Here is a 16362-nt window from a genome sequence, read left to right as displayed (position 1 = left end):
AGTTGTCCGTGTCGAATGCAACCCCAGATAAAGTTCCGCTCAATCCGAATCTTGTTTAATTGTGTTAACGGTGGCTGGTTCACGAGCTAGTTACACCGACCCGACATTTCACGGGATATTAGGCCACATGTAATTTCACGTCTAAAAAAATAATCATTCGCGTTATCTGCATTTGTTTTACACCGAAGCGACATGCAGCTCGTACCCGGAAATGAAGTGACGTTTGTTGGGAAAAGTGACCCGTCATCCAAATAAGAGCTGGACTCCTCGGTTTGGTCTTATCGTTATCGACAATATTACTGAACCAACAACAGTAAGTGCTTTCATTCTCGCTGAAAATGTAAATTATTCAGGGATTTGGCGCCGCAGGGTTACACGCCGCTCGTGGCTGTGGTTGGTTAACATAGCTTTGTTAGCTTGTTAGCGGTTTTGGTCGAAATTTTTGCATGGGTGGTCTCGTAGTACAACCACAGTGGAGTCTGCGCGGTTGTTGAATTATCTATGAGTATTACCATTTGTAAAAGAAAACAAATAAAGAACCCCAACACCAACAAAAAAGCCTGGCACGCATCACTTTATATGTGGTTACATTTCAATTACTAGCTAACCCAGACGAGTACTTATTATTTCCTTAACAAGAGATTTGTGTTTTTTGACATGTTGTGTCCTCTAGGCTGTTTGTTTTCTTGGTGAAGTTGGAGCCGAGTGGTTCAGCAGCTGAGTGACCATGGACACCCTGTCCAGCCACAGCTCCTACCTCCTGCAGCAGCTCCAGGAGCAGAGGATCCAGGGTCTGCTCTGTGACTGCATGCTGGTGGTCAAGGGTGTCTGCTTCAAAGCCCACAAAAACGTCCTGGCTGCTTTCAGCTGCTATTTCAGGTGCCTTTATGTATTTGTGTATTTATTTGAGTGACTCTTTAGTGAATCTGTGGCTTATTTCTATTCTTATCTCTTAGCTAAGCAGTCATACGCTGCTGTGTTGGAGTAACATCATGTAATAAGTACTGCTTTGATCTTTCCAGGTCTTTATTCCAAAGTTCCCCCAGTCAGAAGAATGAGGTGTTCAACTTGGTCATCCAGGACGTCAGTGGCATAGGCCAGATATTGGACTACATGTACACCTCCCATCTCGACATCAACCAAGATAACGTGCAAGCACTCCTGGACATTGCTCAGTGTTTGCAGGTTCCAAATGTTCAGAGCATGTGTAATGCTTTCCTCAAGCCTTGTCCTCCACCAGTGGAAATCCCATCATTTTCTCTTCCGGGCATGCTGAGCTCCGAGCACGACTGCCTCTTGGGGAGCAGCCTTCCTCATGATGTTGACCTCCACTGCCCCTCTGAAACCCAGAGGCCAGGCTTCAGCGGTGACGTGGACCACACCAAAAGGCTGCCTGTGCCTAATAGCAGCTCAAACTGTGACACAGCCAGCAGCACTCAGGCACCTGTAGAAAAACAACTTGTCCATGGCTACAAGCTCCGTAACTTCTATAGTAAGCAGTACTTCAAGCAAAGTGCACTCGAGACTAATAGTGCAGCCTTAAATCAGGGCCCGTGCCCTTTGGTGCTGGTGGAAGAGCAGCAGTGTCAGCTCGGGGCCAGCCAGGGAGGCAGCCACACTCCTGTATGCTCAGGAAACACCGTTCAGCCCAATCCTCCCTGCACATCTGTGGCAGTTGAAAAGAACCCTGTCTCTTCTTTAACACCCTCAGATAATTTAAACACCCCCAACTCTAACTCTGCAGACTCCATACTCAACAAGCCAGTGCGCCCAAAGAAGGCAGTGTACCTGAAGAAATACAACTACCTCCGCTCTCAGAAGGCTTTGGAGGAGATGTTTGCTGAGTCAGTCAGTGAACCGGTCCTCAGCTGTCCCAAAGAGAGTCATCAAGAAGAGTCTGTGGTCGAGACTGAAGCTTCAGAAGCTCCAGTTGAGGGCCTTATTGCAGACAGGGAGCCGGTTACAGAGACGGCAACAGATGTGCAACTTCCCAGTCCTCCACCTGTGAACCAAGAAGAGCATGATCTGACAACTGTGCCAGAGCCACCGCTGCAGACCGGAAACAAGCAGTATTGCTGTGAGGTGTGTGGGAAGATCTTCAAACACCCGAGCAACCTGGAGCTGCACAAGCGCTCACATACTGGTATTTACTGTTTAGAATGGCCTTATAATGACACAAGATATACACACAAAACACATAACATGGTAATATTGCCATAGTAATATTTTCAGACACAAACCTACATTTTTTTTCTGTTGCAGGTGAGAAGCCCTTTCAGTGTAATGTTTGTGGGAGAAACTTTTCACAGGTATTGTGTAGTGTATCATTCTGATTTGTCACAGTTATTGTTAGATGGTATAACTACATTGAGATATCTTACTGATTTTGTTTGACAGGCTGGAAATTTACAGACACATTTACGCCGACATTCTGGAGAGAAACCGTACATCTGTGAGTTATGTGGTAAAAGGTAAGGTATCTTCCATGTTTTTATTTTCCTAATTTATATTTAATTTTTTTGGTAATTCATCTTCCCCCTGTACAGGTATTTTTCATTAATTTGTTATTATTTTTTAACTAATTACTAGTTTCCCCAGAATTTGTGGTGATGACTTAGAATAGAGATATTTGAGTTTATGATACAGCCCCAATAGTCTCTACAGTTGCATATGAATTGAAATTTCATCCGTGTTTTCCAGCTTTACTGCATCAGGGGACGTCCATCGTCACAAAGTGGTCCACACAGGCGAGAAGCCACATCTGTGTGATATTTGTGGTCGAGGTAAAAAAAAACTGCTCCAAACAGAAGCACATTTCTTAATTATATCCTGAATCCATCTATATGTGATTCTTACCAAATGGTCTCATTCTCAAGTTGAACCTGCTTAGTTCCCCAGACCCAGTCGGAAGATTGTGACCTATGTTCTGTTCATAAGACCGGTGATTTATTCACTGTACTTGTCTTGTTGCTCAGGATTTAACAACTTGAGCAATCTCAAGGAGCACAAGAGGACTCACACCACAGACAAGACATACACATGTGACCAATGTGGAAAATCCTTCAACACACACAGAAAGCTTCTGAAGCACAAGGCCCGCCATGCTGGGGAAAAACCACACAGCTGTGCCACCTGTGGTAAGGAATCCTATCTATCTTGTTGGGAGTATCATTGACTTTGATTCCACTGTAGACATATTTGTATAAAACACTTAAGGCTGAAACAATTAGTTAACACAAAATGCATTAACTATTTTTTTGATCGATTTTTTTTAAAGCAAAAATACTAACTCCAGCTTCTCAGCTGTGATGTTTTTCTGTTTTTCTTTATCTGATGTAATTTTAAACAGCATATATGCACAAACCTTTGGTTGGTCATCACCTTGGGTTTAATTAAGTTATAATGGGCACATTGTGAACTCACCAAGTCAAAGTGAATTATTATTTATTTCCAAAGAGATGCTTTTACATTCAGTATAATAAACTGTAGCTATTTTTTGCATGTTGTTGTACACCAAATATGTGTTGTTAATTATTGTAGGGAAGTGCTTCATTGGCTCAGGGGACCTACAGCGTCACATAAGGTCACACACTGGTGAGAAACCCTACATCTGCAACGCCTGTGGAAAGAGCTTTACCCGTTCTGCCATGTTGAGGAGACACAGCAACATGCACTGCAAGGGGGCTCCAGTCAACAGCCCGGTCACCAACAGCTCGGAGCCAGCTTGTACCTCAGATGGAGCGGACTCCTTCCCCAAACCTGTCAACCACAGTAAAGCTCCTTCTACAACCAGTGAACCGCAGTTCCCCAGCATGATGCCCCATGCAGATTTAAAGAAACCCTCACCGCCTTCTCCTTCACCACCACAACCAAGACCGCATATAGAGACTCCACCTCCCAGCATGCATCTCAGCCCAGCTTCTCCTCCCACCCCACTTCCAGAGCTGCGCTCGCTGGTGCCCCATCACCTCCTCTCCTCCAACCACCAGGAGAGAAGTGCAGCCTCGGCTGCCATAGACACAGTGAAGCTTGCCAAACCCCACCTGTCTCAGGAGGCTGTGTATGGTCCGTATGTGGAGAATAGCAATATGTCAGTGGAGATGGGCAGAGGTCTTGTGGGGAGGCCCTACCCTCTTCCCGCAGACAATCACTGCAGTGCCCTCTCTTCTTCTAGCAGGCCCAATTGTGGGTCCTACAGGTCCACTGAAGGTCAGTTTATCTCCAGTGTAACTCTGTGGGGCCTGGCAATGAAAACTCTGCAGAATGACAATGACATGGAGCAGTAAAGTCTTGCATATTATAAGATATTAGATAAGCACAGCATAACCAGTTTAGGGGGTGAGGCTTTTGTTTCATTTATGTGTTCAGAGTTTTAGCCATTAATCAGTGAAATGAGTGGGAGCGTCCTATGAGAATATCAGGGGAAATTCTGTTGTGCTGCTCTTAAAACTTGAGAGACTGAGGATTTTTTCTGGCCACACCCAAGTTAACTTTAAACATCCAAGGATGCATCTCAACAATAAAGAGTGTTAATGACACTTTTCTTTTACTGTGTATATGCTGCACTGCACTTTAAAATGTAAAAATGCAGACTTACAACAATCAATGTGTAGAATGTTGATGTATTATATTCATATAAGAATAAAAGATGTACAATATATTTGTATGTATTTGTCACTTGAAACATTTCTTGTCAAACAATTTTACACATAGGTTCACAATGTAGTAGAGGTTTTCTTCTGATAAACTGAACGATGCAGTGTAGTAAAACACTGACAGGGATCAATATCTAATCATCTTTGTGCTACTTTTGCATTCTGCTGATAGATACTTACTCAAGCAACGTTTTGAATGCAATATTTTCACCTGTAGTGGGGTATTTTCACATCCTGATATTGCTCCTTTTCAATAAGGATCGGAATATGCTACCTCTACCACCACTGGTAAATAATGTTGTGAAATGAATGTAGTGGAGAAATCCTGCAACATTTCCTTCTAGAATGTAGTGGAGTAGAAATATAAAGTAAAGTACAAGTACCTGATAATTGTAGGTAAGTATAGCATACATGAGTAATTGTTGTTTACTTTACTAAAAAAAAAAGACTTATGATGGACTGAAAGTGACTGAAACTAAACAGAGGAGGGCGCACTCTTGACGCTACCGCTGCGTCTCATCTTCCAGAACAAGAGAAGAAGAAAAAGAAGGACAAAAACAAGAGCAGAAGAAGAAGCTCGGTCGGAGTGTCTTCCAACATGTCTCAGTTACAGCAGCTGAAATTATTCGTCTGCGAGCGACTGACCGCGGCAGCAGAGGAAATCTTCGGTGCTGTGGAAAGAACCATGATAGAGTTTCATCGTGACGTTTATAAGGAGGAGACACACACCGCGCTGCTAACGCCGGTTAAAGGGTTGAAGCAGGAGGAGGTGGAGACGTTCACAGCAGGTTCGTGCACAGCTTTTTATTATCTGCAGAGCCGCACAGTTCAGTCAGGCTTTTAAGCTAAGTATTTAAACATTGAGGTTAATGTGGGAGGGATGAGCAAAACACGAGAGACCAAATAATTGTAGCAAATACCAGAAGTGTAGGTCCTGGCACAGTGTGGAAATGCAGGATGAATGCAGGATCAGGAAAATGAAGTGGGCTTCAGAAATAGCCAATCACATCAGCTCCTGTCACCCTCCTTCAAACGTATAATTGTGTTTTACTAGCTCCCCCATAATGCTAAACGATCCTATTGTGATTAATTAAAGCCTGACTCTTCTTGTGATTCTTTCCTCATTGTACAGACCCAGTCTGCCCGGAGGTCAGCATGCCTGAAGCAGAGGCTTCTACGCAGCCATCACACAGTGAACGCCGTCACATGACAGAAACATCAGGACCTGGATTTCCAGATCCTCTGCAACGTTGGCCCAGCCTGAATGAAGGGAAACTGCAGTGCCTGTTAGACGATGATGCTGTCGCTTGTTTAAAGTACAGACAGAGTGCAGAGTCATCTTCCTGCTGCCAGGTCCAAACTGAGTCAGGCGGTGGAGGAGAGCTTCTTTCTGGCCCTTTAACTGGGTGGATAAAAACAGAGGAGGAAGCAGATGGCTGTGAAGGGTCAGATTTCTCCCGGCCTCTCTCTTCAGGAAGTGGCGATGGAGACGATGATGTTGAGCCCAGTGGGAACAGGAAAAAACAGACAAATCAGACACCTTTTTGTTGTACGCTATGTGGAGAATCTTTCCACCACAGGAGTTCGTTAACGGTGCATGTTAAATTGCATGCAAACAATACGGCCATTCTCTCTCCTTCGAACCACGCAGTGTCTGCAGGAAATGGAGTGGAACCAGTTGAAACGCACAGGGAGGGCAATCTGTGTTACATCTGTGGCAAAACATTTAGCAGACGGTCCCATTTAAAAAGGCACACGCTGATTCACACGGGTCAGAAGCCGCACTGTTGTAAAACATGTGGCAAAAGATTTGCACGAGTGGAATGTCTGAGAAAACATGCGAGCATCCACACGGTGGAGAGGACGTTTGTGGGAAAGGACGTTTGTGGGAAAGGGTTCAAGCAGAGGACTAACATGGTGCATCACATGAGAACACACATTGGAGAGAAGGCCCATCGCTGTGGCATCTGCGACAGACTGTTTGCATATAAGAAGGGCGTGATCAGACACATGCAAGTCCACGCCAATAAAACCTGAGAACCCATTGTAAGGTTGCATTCAGATTAGTCAAATGAACTATTAGTGATATACTCCTGGGCTCATCTCATTGGTTTTATTTTCTTCTTTGGCTGACTGACCATGTGTAGACAGTGTGACATCACATCTGGACATTTTTTTAATGGAGCTACATTAGATTTTCTCAGTTGAAAATGTTACACTCGTTTAAGATGCTGAGGTTAACGTTTTTGGTAACTTGTCGTGGAACTGAACATGAATACTTTGTGCATCATTTGAGTCTTTGTTTTCTCAGATCCCTTATGTTTCCTGAGAAGCTGAAATATGTTTAATGTTTTTCACATTTGAAACACTTTTGAGCTCCTGCCACAGTCTCCTCTGATTGGTCAGCTGGCCAACTCTGGTGTGATTGGTCAATATTGCGTTTGTCAGAAATGTCACACACCTTACCATAATCAGATAATAGAGAGATATAGAGTTGTACTGCTGAGAAATAGTCGAGGGGAAAAGTCCATATAAAGGACATCTCCATGGTGACTCCATGCTCAACAGATAATGACTGTATAATTCATTAACATTATTCCTCACTTGTCAGGTGAGATATAATGTTGAGATATGGCAATGCAGTGTTTAGATGATCTGATAGTCTACAGTTATACACCGTTCAGTCCAGTAGGTGGCGGTCTAAAACTGGTTAGGCCTATATGTATCTTTGGAAAAGGCTGGCACAATACACAGTAGTCTACATCTTGCCAACAGGGAGCTAACAGTCAAGTTGCGAGATGGCTAACGCTACGCTTCAGTCGTTCAACGTCTTTCTGACGGAAAGATTAACCGCGGCCGCGGTAGACATCTATGGATTCGTTGAGAAGACAATAATAGACTATCAGGAGGAGGTGTACCAAACAAAACTGCAGAACCAGAGGCTGCAGCGGCTGTTGGATTTAGTCTACAACCCGGAGATAAGGCTGCACAGGGCAGGTATGTTTCGCTGTTTGCACGGCACCGTACAGTCGGCTCATATTATGATTAACGTCAAGCCATTAACCGATCCCATAATGCCGTGCAAAATAATTAAAGGGTTACGTTGTATTCGTTACATTCAGCACCGTTACGTTAGCAAGCCACGTTGGCTACGGATATCTAGCTAACGTTACTAATATCCTAGTAAACGTTACTGATTCCTAGTTAACGTTCCTGATTCCTAGCTAACGTTCCTGATTCCTAGCTAACGTTACTGATTCCTAGCTAACGTTCCTGATTCCTAGTTAATGATACTGATTCCTAGCTAACGTTACTGATTCCTAGCTAACGTTCCTGATTCCTAGCTAACGTTCCTGATTCCTAGTTAACGTTACTGATTCCTAGTTAATGATACTGATTCCTAGCTAACGTTACTGATTCCTAGTTAACGTTACTGATTCCTAGTTAACGTTCCTGATTCCTAGCTAACGTTCCTGATTCCTAGCTAACGTTACTGATTCCTAGCTAACGTTCCTGATTCCTAGTTAATGATACTGATTCCTAGCTAACGTTACTGATTCCTAGCTAACGTTACTGATTCCTAGCTAACGTTCCTGATTCCTAGTTAACGTTACTGATTCCTAGTTACTGATACTGATTCCTAGCTAACGTTACTGATTCCTAGTTAATGATACTGATTCCTAGCTAACGTTACTGATTCCTAGTTAACGTTACTGATTCCTAGTTAACGTTCCTGATTCCTAGTTAATGATACTGATTCCTAGCTAACGTTCCTGATTCCTAGTTAATGATACTGATTCCTAGCTAACGTTACTGATTCCTAGTTAATGATACTGATTCCTAGCTAACGTTACTGATTCCTAGCTAACGTTCCTGATTCCTAGCTAACGTTCCTGATTCCTAGTTAACGTTACTGATTCCTAGTTACTGATACTGATTCCTAGCTAACGTTACTGATTCCTAGTTAACGTTCCTGATTCCTAGCTAACGTTCCTGATTCCTAGTTAATGATACTGATTCCTAGCTAACGTTCCTGATTCCTAGTTAATGATATTGATTCCTAGCTAACGTTACTGATTCCTAGTTAACGTTACTGATTCCTAGTTAACGTTACTGATTCCTAGTTAACGTTACTGATTCCTAGCTAACGTTACTGATTCCTAGTTAACGTTACTTATTCCTAGCTAACGTTCCTGATTCCTAGTTAATGATACTGATTCCTAGTTAACGTTACTGATTCCTAGTTAACGTTACTGATTCCTAGCTAACGTTACTGATTCCTAGTTAACGTTACTGATTCCTAGCTAACGTTACTGATTCCTAGTTAACGTTACTTATTCCTAGCTAACGTTCCTGATTCCTAGTTAATGATACTGATTCCTAGTTAATGTTACTGATTCCTAGCTAACGTTACTGATTCCTAGTTAACGTTACTGATTCCTAGCTAACGTTACTGATTCCTAGTTAACGTTACTGATTCCTAGTTAACGTTACTGATTCCTAGCTAACGTTACTGATTCCTAGTTAACGTTACTGATTCCTAGCTAACGTTACTGATTCCTAGCTAACGTTCCTGATTCCTAGTTAATGATACTGATTCCTAGTTAATGTTACTGATTCCTAGCTAACGTTCCTGATTCCTACTTAACGTTACTGATTCCTAGCTAACGTTCCTGATTCCTAGTTAATGATACTGATTCCTAGCTAACGTTACTGATTCCTAGCTAACGTTCCTGATTCCTAGTTAATGATACTGATTCCTAGTTAACGTTACTGATTCCTAGCTAACGTTCCTGATTCCTAGTTAACGTTCCTGATTCCTAGCTAACGTTACTGATTCCTAGCTAACGTTCCTGATTCCTAGCTAACGTTCCTGATTCCTAGTTACCCTCCATTGCATGATATAAGAAATAATAGAGAAAAAAAATATATTTTCAAACATTTTAAAAAGTACATACATTTGTGTAGATTAAGAAATGTGCACATTGTCCACTGTCCATTTTCAGTTTCAAGTCATATGGTTTTCTTCCTGGGTGAATAAAACACTGATACAAGCTTTAATACTCGCCATAAGACCATATTAATATCAACACAAAATCCCGTGATTGCATGCAAATAATTTTGAGGAGCTGCTTGAATGCATTTTCATAATCAAAAGTTATGTGAGGTGAGTGTGTGTTGATGCATTTGTTTGTGACGTGATGTCACAAACTGTAACTGCATTTTTGATGTCTTTTGAAATGTTCTGTTTGTAATTCTAACCTGTGGCCTTGTATCATTCTGGAGTTATTATAGTACGTCCAGACTGTATGTGGAATTAGGCCCAACTTAAGCATGTTGAGATTGTGTGATTTCTCTATGACCGTATGCAAATGAGAAAATGTCTCAAGTGGTATGCAGTGCAGCATAGATTTACACCAGCTCACACAACCTGCAGTCTTACTTATATTTGCTCATGAGCTGAGTTCTTAGGTCTGTTTATGGTATTATGAATAGCTCATAATGCACATGAGCCGTAATCGAGGATGTGAATCACATCACTGTTTTTTTTTATGTGTGACGTGCATTTTAATTAAAGATTACGTTCACTGTTTCCATCCATAACTTGTATGTGATTTCTCTGATTTCACTGTTAGGACGCGCGTCACCACTGGGGATCCTTCAAGTTTCCCAACATCTAGTTCGTTTGTGATCAGAGAAGTGATTTTTCTAGCTGCTACCAAAAACATTTTCCTATCCACTGTTACAGATTTGCCCACACCAACACAGGAGGTTTGTGCTCAGGAGCAGCAGATAAAGAGGGAATGTATTCCAAATGAGGCCAACAAGGAGCCAGTCATCCTGCCCATTAAAGATAATCTGGCAGGTTCGTGGACCAGGTCTGTGGAGACACCTGTATATCCATCATACAACAGCATTACAGACACACTAACTCAGAGTGTCGCACTGGGACAGCATGAAGAAAATGAGATGCCAGACACACTAACTCAAGTTGAGACAGTCGGAGAGCATAGCCAATACGAACCGCCAGACAGCCTAACAGTTGGCACATAGTACACTGCTTTAACAATTACACTACAATTAGGAAGCAGCACTGATTGGGAACCAATTTCACCTACTGTTGTGCAAAAGGAACAGACCACAGGTGAAAATGAGTGGTAATTAGCAAGACATCCCTATAAAGGAATGGTTCTGCAGGTGGTGACCACTGACCATTTCTCTGTTCTCGGCCTTTCTGGCAGATTTATTTCTTTTTTGAATTTTGGCAGTGTTTGCACCCCAAGAGGTAGCATGAGGCGATCTCTCCAACCCACAAAAGTTGCCCAGTTAGTGCAACTCATCCAGGATGGCACATCAATGCGCACTGTGGCAAGAAGGTTTACTGTGTCCCCCAGCACAGTGTCAAGAGCATGGAGGAGATTCCAGGAGACAGGCCAGTACACCAGGAGACGTGGAGGGGGCCGAAGAAGGACAACAACCCAAAAGCAGGACCGATATCTGCTCCTTTGTGCACGGAGGAACAGAAGGAGCAAAATACAAAGTGACCTCCAGCAACGGTCCGAAATCGACTCCATGAGGGTGGTTTGAGGGCCCGACGTCCACAAATAGGGACTTTGCTTACAACCCAACACCGTGCAATGCGATTGGCATTTGCTAGTGATCACACAGATTGGCAGATTCGCCATTGGCGCCCTGTGCTCTTCATGGAGGAGAGCAGGTTCACCCCGAGCACATGTGACCGATGTGACAGGGTCTGGCGACGCCACGGAGAACGTTCTGCTGCCTGCAACATCCTCCAGCATGACCGGTTTGGCGGTTGGTCAGTGATGGTCTGGGGAGGCATTTCTTTGGAAGGTCGCACAGCCCTCCATGTGCTTGCCGGAGGTACCCTGACTGCCATTAGGTACCGGGATGAGATCCTCAGACCCATTGTGAGACCATATGCTGGTGCAGTGGGCCCACGGTTCCTTGCATGACATTGATATTATGGACTGGCCTGCCCGTTCCCCAGACCTGAATCCTATTGAGCACATCTGGGACATCATGTCTCGTTCCATCCACCAACACCATGTGGCACCACAGACTGTCCAGGAGTTGACTGCTGCTCTGGTCCAGGGCTGGGAGGAGATCCCTCAGGAGACCATCCCTCGTCTCACCAGGAGCATGGCCAGGCATTGTAGGGAGTGTAAACAGGCACGTGAAGGCCACACGCACTACTGAGGATCATTTTGACATGTCTTAAAAAATCTCCACAAAAGTTGGATCAGCCTGCGATCTGATTTTCGGTATGATTCTGAATCGAGACCTCCATAAGATGAGGATTTTGATTTCATTAATCATCCTTATGTTGTTTTGTTGTCAATGCATTTCACTTTGTAATGAATAAAGATTTCCAAACGGGAATATGTTATTCATTGAGAACTAGCATGTGGTGTTTAGGTGTTCCCATTTTTTTTGAGCAGTTTATATGAGATGCCAACCATTATCATCCATTGGTATTGTAGTATCTCCTAAATTCCACCTCACAGTTCATGAAACAAAAAGTTTACCAAAGTCCACCAACCAAGTGTGCAGCTGCTTTGTCTGTGGCAAAACAACCTACAGCAGGAGTCGTATGATCTGCCACATGCCTGTCCCATTTGTGGGAACCGATACAAACTGAGAGGCCACATCAAAGAGCATACAAGGACTCACCGGAGAAAGGTCTTACACCTGCTACATCTGTGGGAAAAGCTTCAACAGGTCTTCCACCTTGACTAAACACGCCAGGATCAAACACGGGGAGAACAGACCTTTCAAATGCATGCAGTGCAGCCATCGCTTTCGACTGCTCGTTGTCTTCAAACAGCATATGAAGAGGGCCCACGGTGTCTCTGTATGAAGTTCTGCTGCTGTAGCTGATGTGGACTACTGTTTAAAGTTCAGGAAGCACACTGAGTCTTCTGATGGCAATGGCTTCTTTATGTTATTTTGTTTATGCTTGTGTGTTTATTGAAGTCACAGCTGTTGACTTATGATTTGCTGCAATTGCAATCTGCTTTAAATCTAACATGCAACTGGCAGAATAGAAAGATACTGAAGCATTCAGTGCACCAAGCAGTGCATGAAGTTATACCTCAAGGGCTATTATTATTATTATCTGTGATCAATACATCATACATACATTGTACATACATACAAAATCATGACTTCATAAGAGTTTAAAGTCACCTATAGGCAGATCCACTTTTTTACATACACATCTTACAAAGGACCCCTAAAATAAGCACAAGTTGAATTGATGTGTACTTCAGGGTGTGTTATTAAACTCATGTCACCGGTGGGTGTTGTTACAGGCGTGGCAGAGCTTCACACCAATCAGGGATGCTGACTGTTGTTGGATGTGCAATAGACTTAAGACTTTTATGTTGTGACTCCACAGATTGCACACCTCAAAGTTTGTTTACATGTTGGGAGGTTCTTCTGCATATGAGAACATGTTGTATAAAGTCTCAAAGTCTGATAAATTGCCTCAAGTGATGTCAATTGAGTCAGCAATGGTTGGGTCTGACTACTACATGTTTGACAATGGAAACACATCTGGGTGTGTGGAGACTTAGGAAAGATGACATGTATACTCTGCGTGTTTATGGGTTATTACAAGGTTATTACACTCCTTTATGTATCCACAAATAACACAACTAATTTAAAATGTAACTTCAGGAAAATGAAATGCTAAGTGATTGTCATTGTCATTGTCAACCTTACACATGAAAATAGTTCAGAGTTTGAGGCCCTTCTGAATTTTCCACTCTTGACTGGTTTGTCTCGTCATGAAGTTGCTCTGACTCTGAGGCAGCTGATCTCAAAGGTAAAATTCCTGATGGGTGTGGAACGGATGGGAGCACCATTTTCGCGCCGGTGAATTTGATGTGTACTGTAAATGTAATGCATTTCTATTTGCATCCTTGCAGATGCCAAACAGCCGACTGTGCCGACATCTGCGAAGGAGGAGCAGGAGTGGAGCCAGGACGAGCCAGGACCCTCCCATATTGAAGAGGAGCAGAAGGAGGAAGTGTGGCTCAACGGGATGGAGGAGCAGCCATCAGCAGAGGACAGCGATGATGGGGATGCCCTAACCAAAGAACTCATCAAAACAGTGCAGCAGTTAGAAGACTGTAGAGCAGCAGAGGAGAGCAGAGAACCAAAGCAAAGCCCCGGGGAGGATCCAGAGACCTCGAAAGAGAAGACGAGCACTACCTTATACCGCTGCCACATATGCAACTACATATTCACCAAAAAAAGTGTGCTCACGTGGCACCTCAAGACGCACGAAAGCAAGTCGAATGATAACAAGGCAAACTTCGACTGTCACATATGTGGCAAACACATACCCTGTCAGAGCAATCTGCAGAACCACATGAGAGTGCACACGGGAGAGAGACCCTACAGCTGCCATTTCTGTGGCAAGTGTTTTAAACTGAAGGGACACATGACCGAACACATCAGAACTCACACAGGAGAGAAGCCGTTCAGCTGTCACGTCTGTAGCAAGTCTTTCAACAGAGGTTCGACTCTGAGGAAACACGTTTTGGCCAAACACAAAGAGGAGCGGCCGTACAAATGCGGGGATTGTGACGAGTTATTCACCGAGAAGCTGCTGATGAAGAGGCACATGCGAAAAGCTCACGGAGTCAATCTGCCAACGGGTCAAAGTCCTGCCTAGAACAAGAGAAAAGAAAAGGACTTGGGGGAGAAATAGATTATTTAATTACAGCATATAAGAACGTTGTTTCAGATAAAATACAATCTAGAATATCTCAAATTTGTTGGACACAAGGGGAGTCATTTGTGGGAGGTATACTGGAGTTACGCTGGAAACATACCAGAGCAGCGGCGAAGGGTGCAAGCTACCATGCAAAGTGTATGGAAAGCTGCAAAGTGCCTGCAGCCAATCAGTAAACAAGACATGTCAACCTATTTTCACATATTATTTATGATTGCATGAAACACAGAATAATTTCATTATTTCTGTGAGCTCCACTTCACCACTGCCTGGTGTGTTTCCAGCTTAGGAGCTGGAGGTGGTAAACTTAGCTTAGCATAAAGACTAACAGTCGGGGGAAACAGCTAGCTTTAAAGGTGCTAGTGATAGGTATATTGTTGAACTTTGGACGGACCCAGACTAGCGTTGCTTCCATCTTTATTCTGAGCTAGGCTTACTGTTTCCTGGCTCCTTTCGCACTGAGCACACGGTAATGATATCAAATGATATCATGTCAAACTTGAAATGTGCATTCAGTTGAATGCAGATCTCCATTCTCTATTTCTATTCCCTGTGTAGAGCCTAAATAAAAACATACAAAAACACATAAAAATAGACAGTGTACTCTATCAATGCAGAGGTCATATGAGTCTCCATGCTACAGAATAGTGGAAGCGCTGCGGCATCCTTGAGTACTGCCCCTCTGAAACTGTGGACCACTTACTAAACTTGAGATGGATATTGAGATTCTAGCTATGTTCATAACCTCCTATGAAACCTTTTCAACCCAGTTCAGTCTGCTTTAAACATCCCTCTAAATCTTATTAAAGGAGCAATATATGACATCAATATAGCAGCAAACAACAATTTGCTATTAAAAGGTATAGCAGATTAATGAAGTCGCACTCCCTCTGTTTGTGTTGTCAGCCGAACCTCTCCTTCCTTTGTTGACATGCTTGCTTTCAATGCATGTTCATGCATGCGAGCATGGCTCACGACCGCTGATCTGCACTGCTCTCATATGGTTACAGCTGTTAATGCAGCATCCACCCCCGGTTCCTCCTCAGGTAAACACTGTTAGCATTGTAAGTACGTTTGCTGTACTTTGTACTGTACTGCAGCTACGAGCCACCAGCTCAGTGCTGTTGAGAGGTAATAGAGGTAAAGGCTCCCACACTCCACCTTTAATGTGCACCATGATAACACATACAGCTGTGGTACTCTAGTCTACTCTAACTAGTGTTGTACTGTAAATTGTTTTGTATTTTTTTATTTATTGTACATAATTGTTGTATTTTCTATGTTGCCAAATTTCAGTCACATTATGAACCTGTTGTAAAACAGCTGTGTGAATATGAAAATATAAACCTTATGAAAAATGATGCAAAAATGCATTATTGTCATCTTTTTTTCCCCCCTTTTTCCTCTAGCACATATCTGTTTAAGGACTACACAGTGGCGTACAGTGCAGTGGGACCCTTCTCTGGGAACTGGACTACAAGTTTAACTTCTATACTGTTTTTGTCTATAGATTGTGGTGGAAAAATCTGTCTGATGGCAAGATAAAATTATGAAAACATGCTGAGGTAAAGCCAGACTCTCCCGCCTGGATTCGAACCTGTTGCATCCTTCAGATGGACAGATGTGTTACCAATATACACGACAGGAGAATTGTTTTACCACAGCACCCCATAGCGACAAGCATAGTCGTAATCAGAGCACAGGCCATAGCGCCTGTCGCAATGACAGAGGCCAGTCAACCTAATTGACCTATCTTTAACTCTAAAGATATACATATTTATATATTTATATACATATTTTCAGCTTGCATTTTGCAAAATTGCGTTTGTTTAGTTCCTTCTGTGATTTGCACATTTTCTAGTCACATTTTCATGGTATTCTGCCTTGGACCAATCCAGATTTTCTTTTGCTCTGTGGTTTGTACAGATCCAAATTTCCGAT

General features: G+C 43.0%; 3 protein-coding genes across 4 annotated transcripts; all 3 read left to right on the top strand.

Annotated features, from left to right (window-relative positions):
• The first annotated feature begins 230 nt into the window (after positions 1-230).
• zbtb49 (zinc finger and BTB domain containing 49) lies at positions 231-4642 on the top strand. Its single transcript, XM_084026895.1, has 8 exons — positions 231-313; positions 674-879; positions 1023-2143; positions 2263-2309; positions 2398-2471; positions 2701-2783; positions 2976-3137; positions 3541-4642. The coding sequence occupies exons 2-8, from the start codon at positions 728-730 to the stop codon at positions 4284-4286; spliced, it is 2385 nt and encodes a 794-aa protein (XP_083883021.1). The 5' UTR covers positions 231-313; positions 674-727; the 3' UTR covers positions 4287-4642.
• Positions 4643-5234: 592 nt separating this feature from the next.
• Positions 5235-6958, top strand: LOC311026222 (uncharacterized protein). Its single transcript, XM_084029622.1, has 2 exons — positions 5235-5443; positions 5788-6958. The coding sequence occupies exons 1-2, from the start codon at positions 5254-5256 to the stop codon at positions 6690-6692; spliced, it is 1095 nt and encodes a 364-aa protein (XP_083885748.1). The 5' UTR covers positions 5235-5253; the 3' UTR covers positions 6693-6958.
• A 228-nt stretch (positions 6959-7186) lies between these two features.
• Positions 7187-15756, top strand: LOC311023066 (uncharacterized protein). Of its 2 annotated transcripts, none has more exons than XM_084024729.1 (2): positions 7187-7652; positions 13610-15755. In XM_084024729.1, exons 1-2 carry the CDS (start codon positions 7454-7456, stop codon positions 14359-14361), a joined length of 951 nt encoding a protein of 316 aa, XP_083880855.1. In that variant the 5' UTR covers positions 7187-7453; the 3' UTR covers positions 14362-15755. The 2 variants fall into 2 exon arrangements, with proteins under 2 accessions (XP_083880855.1, XP_083880856.1); XM_084024730.1 differs by lacking the exon at positions 7187-7652 and adding an exon at positions 10410-10534 and having other exon boundaries at positions 13610-15756.
• Positions 15757-16362: the final 606 nt, after the last annotated feature.

This window comes from Eutrigla gurnardus (genome assembly GCF_963514095.1).
Source record: "Eutrigla gurnardus genome assembly, chromosome: 2".
Lineage (NCBI taxonomy): Eukaryota > Metazoa > Chordata > Actinopteri > Perciformes > Triglidae > Eutrigla > Eutrigla gurnardus.
The sequence above is the reverse complement of the archived record's forward strand: the minus strand, read 5'-3'. Positions and strand labels throughout refer to the sequence as shown.